The following is a 15,000-nucleotide window of genomic DNA, read 5'->3' on the forward strand; positions in this document are numbered from 1 at the left end:
TTTCGCAAGCAGCCTTTCCTCACGATAATCCCGTACAGCTTTGTGAGCGGCGTCAGGCCTTTGCTGAAGGGGTTGACCAAAGGACAGTCGACCTTGCTTGATCAAATCGTCTTCCTCATGCGTGTCCTTTGCAAGGATCGACAGCAGCATGTTAACGTCGACCAACTTCTTCAGCTTGCCAGATTCTGGGCAGTGGCGATATCGCGCCCGGGCAGCATCAAGGGCAGCCTTCAGTGCACTTTTCTCGGCAAAAAAAGGCACTATGAAGGCATAGCTCGAGTGCTCTTCACGTTTGCCTACTGGAATGTGAGGGAGAGAGAAAACCCGTTCAGCAGGGTCTTTCAGCTCAACCAGACCCTTTCGCAGGAGGCAATAGACTTGAGCGAACCAAGGACAGCTCTGTAGAGAACAACTTTGGTGCATCCACGTGTACACACGGTTTCTCTCTCTCTCTCTCTCTCTCTCTCTCTCTCTCTCTCTCTCTCTCTCTCTCTCTCTCTCTCTCTCTCTCTCTCTCTCTCTCTCTCTCTCCACACACACACACACACACACACACACACACACACACTGACACACACACACACACACACTGACACACACACTGACACACACTGACACACACTGACACACACACACACACACACACACACACACACACACACACACACACACACACACACACACACACACACACACACACACACACACACACACACACACACACACACACACACACACACACACACACACACACACACACACACACACACACACACACACACACACACACACACACACACACAAAGAAAAGGAGAGAGAGAGAGAGAGAAAATAAGAAAGTATGTAAGTATATGGCTTAAATTTTTCATGAACATAAGAATTATATTTGTAAACAGGAAACAATTTTATTGCACTAAAGAGGCAAGTTCATGGAAATATTTTAATAAAATTTTGAGAAAAAGAATTTCAGTTAAAAAAGGACAGAAAGCAGGTTTGTAAAGCTTTTGCCGTCTGCTCTCATATGAAATATATTTGCTTATGTTATTGTAAACCAACTGTAATAATAAGGTACATTTTTAGGAAAGGGTAAACATTGTATGAAGTCTCTTTACATATCTGTTTACTATAAAATCTTGGATCTTATTTCTTGCACTATGTCAACAGAACTAATTGTTCATTTCTGTTATGTAATTAAAACAACCTTTTATGTTCATTGTTTATTTCATACTAAAATATAACACAGCTATATACATGGCTCATGGCAGCTTCATTAACCTTTTTTTATATAAATAAAACACACCAGGTTGAGTAACTAGATATAAGAAACCGAAGGCAAATTTTCTTGATAATTAAAGGAACAACATTACTTCATAGGAAAATAAAGTGTACCAAAGCGATATAATGATTTGATGTGTGGCCTCTTGGTTTAATAATCATAAACATACATATTGCTTTTGATTTGTAATGTGAAAAATATTTGACCCTTTTTTAAATACCTTTCTTAAAAGGGCAAAATGAAAATAAACGCTTTTGTTACATGAGCGGCAGAACCTTACTTTGGTTCTTTTGCTATATATAAAAAAGTTTGGGAAATGAAGTCAACGTCAGAACTGTCACAGTCGTAGTCACACCTACACAACAATGGCAAAACAGCTCCGTTCTGTATAAAATGTCTCTTCAGTTAGATAAGTTAGCAAAAAAGAGAAAGTGGTCATTAAGGAGCTTACAGACCATATTAGTGGTAATATTCAAGCATGGTCTAAGACTTGTCCATTAAGTATGGTCTCTACATGGCTATTTTGCAATGGTTGTGTGGTATTTACAAATGTCTACGACTTCATTGAACAAGTACGAAAGCTATATATTTGTATAACTATGTTTCAGTATATTTTTTTTTGCATTTTTTTATTCGTGTCTTTCGGGACATTTATATATTGCAATAACAGTAACAATTTGTAATTTTAGCTTATTATATACTGTATAATATTGCAGTATAAATGACACATATGGAGCCTTTGATTATTAATTAAGAAAAGAAACTGTAATATGAGTATGCAACTACATCTAAAAAAAATGTTTGTTACATTGTGTTCTTTGGTAAACAAAAATGTACTAATAACATTTTAGTCTTTATACAAAAGTAAATGGGTTCATCTTGAGTGACTTAGAAATATCCTTAACAAATTGGTTATGTAACTGGCATTACATTATCCATATCATCCAGGGAATGAAAAACAAACAAACAAAGATATCCAGGGCTACGGTTCTTGCCGAGTAAGCGTTGTCAGAACAAGTTATCTGTTATTCTTTTGAAGTGAAAAAAAAAAAAAAAAAAAAAAAAAAAGGTAACACTATTAAACAAAGAAATTCTCTTTAATATTCTGGTCCCAATGAGAAGTGAACTTGTTGATGACACACAGAACAATGTACATAGGAAGGGGGGAGAGGGAAGAAAAAAAAAGAAAAAGAATAAAGAAAAAAAGGAAAAAAACTGAATAACACATGCATTAAAATAAATGTGTCAAACCATTTTCGGGTTAAAAATGACATGCATATACTGAGAAAAAAATGAAAATTTTACAACAGTTGGGATGCTTAAAAACTTAACATACAGAAAAAATATAAATAAAAGAAAATTTTCTAAATATACTTTTTGTGTTCAAAATGAATGAATCACATATTCTGTATCATATACAGAAACAGAAGTAAAGGACTTACCTTTTTTATATATACATATATATTTTTTCAACAGTATCTCTAAAAATTCACAAAAACTAGTACACCAAAGTTTGTTCTTCAAGTAATTATCATCATTAGTTAACAATGGTAACTATGCACACTTACAATACCTTATCTCAAAATACTGTGGTAGCTGAATATCACCTAAACTTCAGATTGTTCATAATTTGTTCAAGAAGCACCACACAGACAGTAACATGTGAATCTGATTCTGTTTGGTGTATTTTCCCAATCATGTTTAAAAATTCTTTTTTTTTTTTCATCACCAAACAGTGCTGCTCTGGTCAGCCAAACCTTAAACTGTCATTGGAGTTTATCTTTTGTTATAACTTTTACAATATCTTAGTTCTGAATGGGTATGCTTTATCTGTACTGCTTAAAAAATTCATCACTCACAGTCAAAATGCCCATCTTAAAATCTTAATTGGGACTGAAGTCGAAGCCTCACTCTACCACACAAGAACACACCTAGATAAAGTGTATCATAAAACAGCAGAGAGAAATATTTGTTCCTTCCCTGATGGCATTAAGACTGCTTGCATGGCAAGCAGAAGGTGCAAAACACATTTGTTTTACACCCTTTGATAAGCTACTTCCACACTGATTTCACAAAATATATTGAAGTCACAACAACGTCAACCAATTACAGTATCACAAAGACTTACACAAAGGACTTATATTTGCATCAACACACAAGATAAACATGCACCAGGCACTCCCATTAAAAACACACTCCAGCTTGGGAACGTCTCACTGAGAGTGGGTGATGTTTTAACCTTTCAAAAGTACATACAGGTATACAGCCTCAGAATACTGTATATCAATTCACCTGTAGATAGAGGTTGACTGGTAAGAAATTAACATTTTTAAAAATTAGGTGACTGTGAAAACAAACTAGGGGGAAAATTTACGACAGCAATACAAGGTACTTTCACAATCCTGAGTTACTGGCTTAAATGAAAGTTCTTAAATCCTTAATATTGCTCTGAAAATTGTGTACTAGTTTAAACAACTGATGTCCAAAGAGTAAAAACTTACGAAGGATTCACAAATGTGTAAGAATCAAATTGTTTTCTTTTACAATCTCAAAGTAATTAACAAAAAGAAGAATAAACCCAAAGTGGAATGATATTATATTTCTAAAAGATAATACCAGTACCATGAACTTCAAAAACCACTAATCATTCTACAACATTATAGGGAAATTCTATGCTATTTTTTTTCTTTCTTTTTGATCTTTTTGAGTAGTAGTCTGTAGCCAAAAATATCAGTTTATTAGTGTATTATAGCTAGTGATATTTGAGAGTTCTTCCTTGTGCTTGGCGAGTAAGTCCAGTTCAGTACTGTGGGTTTGGAGAGTAACATGAAGCCACGGAGTTGGGTGTCACAAGTCCAGAATGGGCTGAGACATTCGAGTTAGGTGTGAGGTTGTCTTGACGGGTGCGGCTCATGGGAATGGGAGGACCAGGGTTAGAGGAGCGCGATGAGCTGTAGCCTGTAGAGCCACGGTAGGTTGAGTAGTTGGAATCACCTGAGTCATGCTGCTTGTTGTATGCGGCTGTCCCGTACACAGGCTCGGGTTTCACAATGCCAGACTTGCTAGTGATGTAAAGGGAGTCCTGGCGTGGGTTATTCTTGTACATACTCTCGCTGTGGGAAAGAGCTGTGAAAGTTGCAGGAGACTTCGGGCACAGGTTCTGAGACTGAGCAAGGTTCCTCGAGTAGTTATCCATGCGTGGAGGTGGCGGCTTGGTGTAGACAGACTGGGAGCGATTAAGGGAGGAGGAGCGTGGCAGAGGAGGAGACTTGGCATACATGCTCTTGGAGCCAGAGTAGATCTCTTCCTTGTTGGTGACAAAACCACTATCATACTTGTAAGTTGATGCGTTGTAAACAGATGGTGTTCCAGAGTGTCCGTACATGCTGACTGGATAGCCTAAAAAAAAAAGGAAGAAAACATATCAGAGATGACCTTGTAGCTGGTAATAGATCTTGAAATGGAGTTCTAAATAACTTTAATTATTCTTAAACAATAAGAGGCATATCAAGTTCAAGTTAATACTGACACAAATTTCTTCAACATTCAATTTACATTACCCCTATGTGTACATTTGAATTCAAGTAACTCCTGCAGTTTCATCATTACTTTCCCTACTTATCAATAGTTTTTAAAATGAACATACTCATCCTCAAATCATCATTATCATCTCTTTTGTTGTGTTCCATACTCACCACCTACAAGCAATTATAACTGGTCAGTAAGGAGTTGTGAATATCCATCACTTACCTAGTGGAGAGGTAGTGTTTGAAGTGTTGGCGGGCCTGTACTGGTCATAGTGCTGGGCTCTGAGCGCATTGTAATTGTACCTTGGTGGCGGCTTGGAACACTCGTCGTACGCGTCTTCATCACTGCCAACACTTGACGAGTCTGGAGGGTTAAAATAGGGTTAGTCTGTGTGGATTTTCCAAATTGTAAAGTCTAATTCCTACCAAATTTAAAGGTAATCAACAAAAGGGGCAGTAAAACTGGGGTGTCTCTACTCCAAAATGTTACAGCTCAGTAGGTTGTCACAAAGCAGACATTGTGAAGTAATATTTATAATTAGTTATTATTATAGCAATTAATACCATATTACAATGAAGTCCGTCCTGAAAGAACTTTACCAAAAGAGACAATTTGGGTGGGGCAGGATAGGGAAAAACACAATCATAATCATTAATAAACAATCATGTATGGGCAGATATGAATGTGGGTATATATAAATACATGCATATATGTATAAACAGATACATAAATGCATATATGTAAATATATATATATATATATATATATATATATATATATATATATATATATATATATATATATATATATATATATATATATATATATATATATATATATATTTATTCATACACATACACACAACCATATATACATAGGCATTGTATATACATATAGAATCAAAGAATTCAGAAAATGAAATTTGTAATCCTGTTTTGTTAGTAGCTACAAGGAGACAGGATCCCAACAGTCAAATTACATCCAACTGATTTACATGATTTTTATAAGACAGTCCACAGTGTGAAGTTTCATCAGACAGTTAGTTATGGGGTCAATAATAAAACTTCTGTTAAGACGCACTTGTCCTGTTTAGTTCACTTAAAATAGGTTAGTTTAAGATGCATTTAAATGCTCCAAAAGGTTGTGACAGCCTTTATAAGACTTCCATAGAGAGGTTAATTATATATTTACATAGTTTAAATTGTCCCATATAAATTTACAAAAATAGATAGTCTGGGATTTAAGGAATGCTACTTTACAAGGAAAATCCCCTAGACTACGTAAGAGATAGCATCCTATGGATCTATTTAACTGATCTTTATGAATTTTCCCAACCAATGAAGTCCACTACCTTGCTCATCAATACTGTTAATGTACAGCATATACAAAATTGTCAAGGTTTGGCAATTTATCTTGTTATTTAAAATCGTCACAGCATGGCTATTTAGCTTCTCGGATAAAGGTAATGGCTTTTACAAAACCCGTCTATGTCAGGTCTGATGTAGTTTTCATCAGCTGGTTGACAATGGTTAAGAGAAATTGTGATGATGTGCCATTTTTTGTTTAAAAGATATCCATCTTCTCTCTGACCATCCAATCAATATAACACTAATTCTGTGTTGGGCGTGTCTGCTCTTAAGACTCCTAACTTCTACTGTTTTAGGTTTATTGCTCGGCTGAAGCTTTGGAGTTTGTCAGCCAGTCTGGGTTTCTGAATATAATGATTATAAACTAATCTGTTTCCCTAAGCTAGTGAAAATGCCTAACAGTTAAAAGAAAAAAAGAGTAAAGAAAATAACAATAACAATTATCAAAAATAAACAAATAAGCTATGGATTTCTTCCACTGTCTCTTTCATTGGTGTATTTATGCAATAAATATCAATGTAAACACAAATGGCAAACTGCTTTTTTACAAAAAGAAATGTATATGAGATGCATATATAAAAATTGGTCAACAGAAAAATGTACAATTATTAGGTTCCAAATGTTATAAAATATCTCCCTAAAAACCCTAATAATGATATAAACTGAGCCATTTCCAAACTAACTGGTAAATGTTATTGTGGTACACAAGAAAATAATCCACTGCTACTTTTCATCAACTTCAGAGTAAGATACAAATTTGATGAGCACAAAGACCAAAATATACTAATACATATAAAAACCTGAGTGCTACATATGTCTGTATAGGAACTGCTTCTTCAAGATCCACCATAAGCACTATTTTAGAGCAAAATTATAGGCTTTGCATACCCTAAAAAAAATGGCAGAAAAAATTACTAATGCATCTGCTAAACCATAATAGGCTGGGTAATTCCTCTATCACCTTTAAATATGCCTAATGATTCTTTTTCACATAAAATAAAGACTAGTGTCTCGGGCATTTAACATACATCATATATATTCCATACTCCATTTTCGTCTGGGAAAAGAAAGAAAAAAAAGGAAAAAAAGAAAAAACGAAGAAAAAAAAATCAAACTAGGCTGCCAAGATCATACTTTATTCTCGAACAAAAAGAGGGGTTGCGTCAAGACCTCCAGCAAGCATCAGACCTAATTAGTAAGACACAGCACAGGCTCTCCCGTCACACCCAGCAGAAGCGTCAGGAAATTTTTTAAAAACAAGTCCCACGCACTAATTCACAAAATGAACGAGGGCAAAAGATTAAAAATAGGGTATCAACTTTTGCCAAAAAAAGGGAGGAATCAAATGCAATGTTGCATATACAAAAAATAAAAAGAAAAAATGCATTTTTTCTTTCTTTCTTTTAAAAAACCAAACAAGGGTAAGGAAAATGAAACATACACACATCCAACAAAAAAATTAGCAAACAAACAGGACAATGCACACATATTGCAAACGCACGAGCCAGTAGCCATACAAAATGCACACGTTGGCACACACCTCTGTCAGCTGTTCAGTTCTGCTAGGGATGTCGCCAGTAGTCAATACAGTGTACGTGAATTCTCATCTGTTAGGTTTAACTTTCCCTTCAAGAAAATCCTTTGTAATGGAAATGATGTTCAGGTGACCTTGTTTTTGTATGCATTGCTTATTTTCCTGTCCTTTTTTTTTTTCAAAGAATAATATTCCTTCAATGAATGTATGGGTGGATCTAAAAAGATTTCAATTCTCTTTCACAAAAAGGTCTGGTAAGATTAGGAAATTTCATTTTGTTGGACTATTCATATATAGCACATAATGACATGAACAACAATCAAATCCTATAAAGAAAAAAAAGAAAATGAAAAGGGAAACTTGCAACTGTAACACAACCATTATAGTTTTTTTTCTCGTTATGGCTTTGTCTATACAATAGCTGGCGTTTAAATCTTTGTAGCTACTTTTAATTACAATGACAATAGGGGTACAATTAGTGGCAAAATATACTACTATAACACAACTTTTATCAACAAAATTAGTCATTACAAAACCATGGACAACAATAAATAAAGAGGGAAAGCCGAGACATGTTCTACGTCAGTTAGTCCCATAATACAACAAATAACCTTCAACTGCAAATATCTGAGAAATATATCAGTGACTGCAAAACACACTGTTGCACTGTGTATGTGTAGATTGCAAAACTTACATTACAGTGCAGGAGTGTTCACATTAAAAAACAGGGTGTTCAGCTTTTAACATGTTATGAATCAGCAAATGTGCAAGTGCTCTATCTACAGCAATCAAAAGCTTGGTGAGAGTATTAATATTGTAATATAAAAATATAATTATAAGAACCTCATTAATTTGTATTTGCTGAAAGTCCATATCTTGGCAGGTCTCATGAGAATTTATTCTATACAGAGCAAGGTAAATGGAGAGACATATATACTAGTACAGGATGTTAAAATTTTGATCACGTTAAAAATCACAAAAAACGAGACATAAATCATTATGGACTGACTAGATTTAGATAAGATCCATTGTGAGTGAATATATAAAACTAAGATAAATATACATATTAGTGCCACTTCATAGTCGTACAAGGTAATGGGGTTCTGTTCTGTGTTAATGTGAGTAGATCTGTCCCTGCTGTGTGTGCCGGTGCGAGTGCTGGTACCTGGGTGCTTCATGCCCGGTTGTTGGGTGGGTACGCCCGATAGAGTCTGGCATCGTACTGCGCCTCGTGCTGCAGCTCGTACTGGAAGGGCATCCTGGTCGGGGACTGATGCCCCCCCAGCCCTCCATGCATCCCCGGCCCACCAACAGTGTTCAGGGGATAGGACTCCACCCCTTCTTCTGTAACACATACCCACGAGGTCACCCTTACCGGCCCTTGTCTCACCAGAGGACGCAGATCCTAACTCTCAAGTAGCCGGCAGTTAAGGACTATGGCTATCGAATACTTATAAGAAATCTCCTTTGCAAGGACACTGATATTAACCTGATCCCTTCATAAATTACATCTGGAATGAGGTTAACAGATAACACCTGCTACTTGTAGCTGCCTTAAATATTACTTAATACTTCTTAGTCTATGCCATAAATGCTTAAAAAAATATCTTACAATTCTTTGCATAATGTGAACAGTCTTGACTGATAAATGAAATGAACACAACAATACATAATACTGCTTAACTGATGCCAAAAGCCACACATAAAATAATAAACAGAGAGAGAAAACAGGCATTTGAAAGGAAAGTCAGTATGTAATTCCAGCCTGATGTCAGCCAGATATGAGTAGAAATGCACATAAAACATGGAAAAAATAATAATAATGACAGAAAAATAGAGACACAAAAGCCAGGCTGATAAAGCTTGCCAAGGAAGCTAGCGCAGACACCTCCTCTCCTGTTAAAAACATCGCTGATATTTCTAATGACAAGAAAGTTGCAATCATTTCTAAATCTACTGATCTATTTTTTCTTCACTGAAACATCAGTTATTTAATGCATTATTTGGCTTTAATCTGACAAAGATGTATCTGCTAGTGAACATAGAATACATTACAGCTCACATGAATAGCATGAAATTAAACAAAAGTTAATTACCATATAACATAAAAAATTGATATTTTTCTATCTCGGATAAACAATAAAAACGGATAAAATCTTGAATAAAATAATCAAAACAGATTATCATTTCTTTATGTATCACCAATTAACATCTGACTTTTTACTTTTTACAAATGTCTGAACTCCCAGCCATCTATCAAAAAATCAATCTAGTCTGATCAGTGGTGTTCTCAAACACTGTTTATTTCTAAAATGAGAGAGAGAAAAAAATAACACCATTAAAAGCATATTGCATCCCTGATCAGATGTAGATAACAGAACAAACATCATCATTACAATAACTCAGTCATTAGTTATTTTCTTTTCCTAAGCTCTTAAAAAAATACATCTATAGGGTTCAGTGGTTTATAGTAATGAAATTGTATTATGTTAACTTTTGGTTAGTTTTGTTAGCCAAAAGAAAGCAAATTCAAATTTTCTTTTTTTTTTCCTTCATTTAAACCAAAACTGGCACATCAATGGCAAATAAAGACTATATGAAAATTCAGATTACGCTAAGATATCTATTTTACCAATGAACAATTTCATTTTTTGAAACTTTTCCTAAATTTCTTTCTTGTCTTACAAGACTAATAACTTTTTTTAACGTATAACCTTTATATCATGTCTCTTGTCTATGCTTAAAGGTCAAACACCTGGTCAAACTTTACACCAAACTGTCTGGACAAAAAGTGTTAAAAAAAAATTCAAAAAGAAAAAGAAAAAAGTATCACCTCAAAAATTCAACATTAAAGAAACCTCAATCCATCTTCTTCAGACAAGAAAAAAAGAAGACGACAGAAAACAAATGGGTAAATAATGAAATCAGACGCATTAAAGGAGATGTGAAAACGCTTGATCATTTTCCACAGAGGGTGAGAGTGAAGGAATGCTTCTTAACTTAATTCTGTAAATTCCTCTCCGTGAATATTAAAGGTGAGACATTTATGAATATGGAGAGGAAACGCCTAACGTTAACACTACATTTTGCCATGCAATTTAAAAATATATATATTCTGATTAAAGAAAGGAAATGAATAGATAAATAAAATCAATTTTCATTCACTTTTAAACTTCTCTACTCTATCATTCTCTCTTTCTCTCTCTCCTTTTTTTCTTTTTCTCCCTCTAAATGTCTCATATATCCTTACCCATACAAATAATAATCAAACACAAAATAAAAATAGTTCTTAAATAAATAATAAGAAAATAAAGTGAAATGAATGAAGACATCATTAACTATCTATCTCTCTCTCTCTCTCTCTGTGTCTCTCTCTCTGTGTCTCTCTTTCTGTGTCTCTCTGTGTGTGTCTCTCTGTGTCTCTCTGTGTGTCTCTCTGTGTGTCTCTCTCTGTCTCTCTCACACCCTTTCTCTCCCACCCCCCCTCCATCAACCTACCATTCATCCTCCCTTCCTCTCTGCCAACCTGAGAGGGAGAGTAACCTAAGGGGTTGCGTGTACGTTTTTGTGTACGTTTGTGTACTTGTATATCTATGCATGTATGTATGTCATGTATATGTATGCATGTCTGTATATATGTGTATGTATGTTATGTATATATGTGCGTATGTGTGTACATATATATATATATATATATATATATATATATATATATATATATATATATATATATATATATATATGTATATGTATATGTATATGTATATGTATATGTAAATGTATATGTATATGTATATGTATATGTATATGTATATGTATATGTATATGTATATATGTATATATGTATATATGTATATATGTATATATGTATGTATGTTTGTATATATGTATGTATGTATATATGTATGTATGTATAAATGTATGTATGTATGTATGCATGTGCGTGTATGAGCAAGAGAGTGTATATGCACCCATGCCTATATTTGTATGAGCACTATACATATGCATTCACACAACCCACCCCAACCACCCAACCCTCTCCACACACACACACACATACACACATACACACCCACACTTACCCCCACACACCCACACCCACACCCACACATACACACACACGTAGCCCCCCCCACACACACACACTTACCCCCACACGCACCCACACACACACCTCACACCAAACCCCGCCACGGATACCCTCCCCCTTCCCCCCCCCCCCCCCACACACACGCGTCCTTTCACACCTCCCCCCCCCCACGCGTCCTTTCACACCTCCCCCCCCCTTCCCCGAGCCCGTCCCACCCCCGGGTCCTTCCTTACCTCCATCAATAGAGTCCTTTCGCGAGCGAGGGAGTCTGTGGGGGTTGAAGATGTACTCGTAGATGAGGCCGGCCGTTGCCCCGCCCAGCAGAGGGGCCACCCAGTATACCTGCAAGGGAGGGGGTCGTGTTATTTATATGCCTTACTTAGATCAGATCGGTTTCTATATTATTAACTACTATATCTCGTAATCGTATCAGATAGTTTTTTTCTATATTATTAATCATAATTATGTATCGTAATTATATGAGATCGGTTTCTATATTATTAATTATCAATATATATCGTAATTGTACCAGATCGTTCTCTATATCATCAATTATCATTATATATCATAATTATATCAGTTTTCTATATTATCAATTATCATTATATATCGTAATAAAACACTGATATCCTTATTATAACGCGTATATGTATTTACATTTTTTTTATAATATAATTAATTATCTTTAGAAATCCTAACGTAACACTGAATATTCTTATATACTAAACAGTGTAGATGTATATTCTCATATCTAATCATACACTTATTCACATATCATATAGTACTTAATATAAACTTTTATCTTTTATTCATTTCCTGATAAAGGAAGAAAAGAGTTGGCTTTACAAATAAATAAGAAAGCTGGAAAGAAAGCGATTATTTGTAGATCTACATCATTATGTAAATGATTTGGTGTGTGTATGTACATATATATCAAATAGAGACATGGAATGATAGCTTAACCACCAGATAGATAAGCAGATAGACAGAAAAAAACTTTTACACACATATCTCTATAAAAATACATGGTTTGAGTTTGTATACCAAACTTCACCCCCCCCCCCCTCTTCTTGCAAATAACACCCCCTAGTCAAAAACCCACAAGCAAAACCGCCCCCCCCCCCCAAAAAAAAAAAAAAAAAAAAAAAAAAAAAAAAACATCAACACCAACCCCCTAGCACCCCCACATCCCCAACACCCCCCCGTTCACCCACTGCACATACACTGACCTCGGGCCACAGACAACCCCTGTGGCTCTATCAATTGCACGTCTGTCAACCACTTAATCCAGGGAGGGAGGGGGGTGTAAGTGGGGGAGGGGGTGTAAGTGGGGAGGAGATGGGGTTAAAAAAGGGGAGTGAGAGGAGGGAGGCAGATGGGGAGGGGAACCGGGAGGGTGGGGAGGGAGGGAGGGAGGAGAAGGAAGGGAGTGATGGATAGCGAAAGCACATGGAGAGAAAAGAGAGAGAGAGCAATGGGGAGAGAGAGAGAGAAGCAGAGAAAGAGAGAGAGAGAGAGAGAGAGAGAGAGAGAGAGAGAGAGAGAGAGAGAGAGAGAGAGAGAGAGAAGCAGAGAGAGAGAGAGAGAAGCAGAGAGAGAGAGAGAGAAGCAGAGAGAGAGAGAGAAGCAGAGAAAGAGAGCAGAGAGAAAGAAGCAGAGAGAGGAGAGAGAGAAACCAAAAAAAGAGAGAAAGAGAAGCAAAGATATAGAAAAAAGGAAAGAAAGAAAGAATAAAAAAAATATATATATATAGGATGCATCAACCGAAGAGCCAGCAGCGTCGAGGCAACACGGAGGAGGGAAGGAGGGGAATAAAGGGGGAGGGGAGGAGGGGAGGGAGGGGGAGGAGGAGGGAGGAGGAGGAGGAGGAGGAGGATGAAGAGGAGGGGGTGAGGAAGAGGGGGAGGAGGAAGAGGAGGGGGTGGGGAGGAGGAGGGGGAGGGGGGAGGAGGAGGGAAGGAGGGAACAAGGGGAGGAGGGAAGAGGAGGAGGAGGGAAGGAGGAGGAATAAAGGGGAGGAGGAGGAGGAGGAGGAGGAGGAGGGGAATAAAGGGGAGGGAGGAGGGAGGGGGGAGGAGGAGGAGGAGGAGGAGGAGGGAAGGAGGAGGAGGATAAAGGGAGGAGGAGGAGGAGGAGGGAGGAGGAGGGGGGCAGGGCGAAGGGACGATTCTCCATAAGGGCTCGCTGAGTGAGGGAGGGAGGGAGAGTGAGGGCGAGTGAGGGGGAGGGAACCGAGCAAGGGCGGAGATTCTTCATAATCGTTCCTTATATTATAATGAGGAAGGAGGGATAGGGAGGGGGTGAGGGGAGGAGGGAGGGATAGGGAGGGGTGAGGGGAGGAGGAGGGAGGGAGAGGAGGGGTGAAAGGGAGGGGAGGGAGGAGAGGGATGAGGGGAGAGAGGGAAAAGTGATGCAGGAGGAAGAAGGGGGAGGGAGAGAGGGGGAGAGGAGGGAGAGGAGAGGGAGAGAGGAGAGAGAGAGAGAGAGAGAGAGAGAGAGAGAGAGAGAGAGAGAGAGAGGGAGAGAGGGAGAGAGGAGGAGAGGAGGAGAGGGAGAGAGGGAGGAGAGGAGAGAGAGAGAAGGAGAGAGAGAGAGAGAGAGAGAGAGAGAGAGAGAGAGAAGAGAGAGAGAGAGAGAGAGAGAGAGAGAGAGAGAGAGAGAGAGAGAGAGAGAGAGAGAGAGAGAGAGAAAGAAAGAAAGAAAGAAAGAAAGAAAGAAAGAAAGAAAGAAAGAAAGAAAGAAAGAAAGAAAGAAAGAAAGAAAGAAAGAAAGAAAGAAAGAAAGAAAGAAAAAACTCGACAGCGATTCCCGTCCGCCCGCCGCCCACCGAGTGTGACTGCGGGCGTGAATGGGCGTCCTCGGCTGTTACGACGCCCACCTTCAGAGCGAGATGGGCGTGAATGGGTTCGCCAGATAGCTGTCAGGCCGTTTTGGAACAGCGTGGGCGTGGGTGCGTGAGAATGTGTGTGTGTGTGTGTGTGTGTGTGTGTGTGTGTGTGTGTGTGTGTGTGTGTGTGTGTGTGTGTGTGTGTGTGTGTGTGTGTGTGTGTGTGGGTGCGTGCGTGCGTGCGTGCGTGCGTGCGTGCGTGCGTGCGTGCGTGCGTGTGTGCGTGTGTGTGTTTGTGTGTGTGTGTGTGTTTGTTTCTTTGTTTGTTTGTGTGTGTGTGAGTGTGTGTGTGTGAGTGAGAGAGAGAGAGAGAGAGAG

The 15,000-nt window shown here is 37.8% G+C and overlaps 2 protein-coding genes across 4 annotated transcripts in view; one reads left to right on the forward strand and one right to left on the reverse strand.

The window, feature by feature from the left end:
• LOC113803003 (uncharacterized) overlaps positions 1–757 on the forward strand; it is a 3,822-nt gene extending 3,065 nt beyond the window's left edge. For all 3 annotated transcript variants that reach the window (XM_070118182.1, XM_027353709.2, XM_070118181.1), the window contains exon 3: positions 1–757. This exon is cut by the window's left edge and continues 379 nt beyond it. In XM_070118182.1, coding sequence (XP_069974283.1) covers positions 1–405 — 405 coding nt within the window. In that variant the 3' untranslated portion in view covers positions 406–757.
• A 445-nt stretch (positions 758–1,202) lies between these two features.
• The window catches only part of LOC113802995 (neurogenic protein big brain), a 228,513-nt gene continuing 214,715 nt past the window's right edge, over positions 1,203–15,000 (reverse strand). The window contains exons 5-7 of the mRNA XM_070118180.1: positions 12,029–12,137; positions 5,027–5,167; positions 1,203–4,675 (exon numbers count right to left, since the gene is read on the reverse strand). Coding sequence (XP_069974281.1) covers positions 4,077–4,675; positions 5,027–5,167; positions 12,029–12,137 — 849 coding nt within the window. The 3' untranslated portion in view covers positions 1,203–4,076. The remainder of the gene's footprint in view (positions 4,676–5,026; positions 5,168–12,028; positions 12,138–15,000) is intronic.

This window comes from Penaeus vannamei, chromosome 41 (assembly GCF_042767895.1).
Source record: "Penaeus vannamei isolate JL-2024 chromosome 41, ASM4276789v1, whole genome shotgun sequence".
NCBI lineage: Eukaryota > Metazoa > Arthropoda > Malacostraca > Decapoda > Penaeidae > Penaeus > Penaeus vannamei.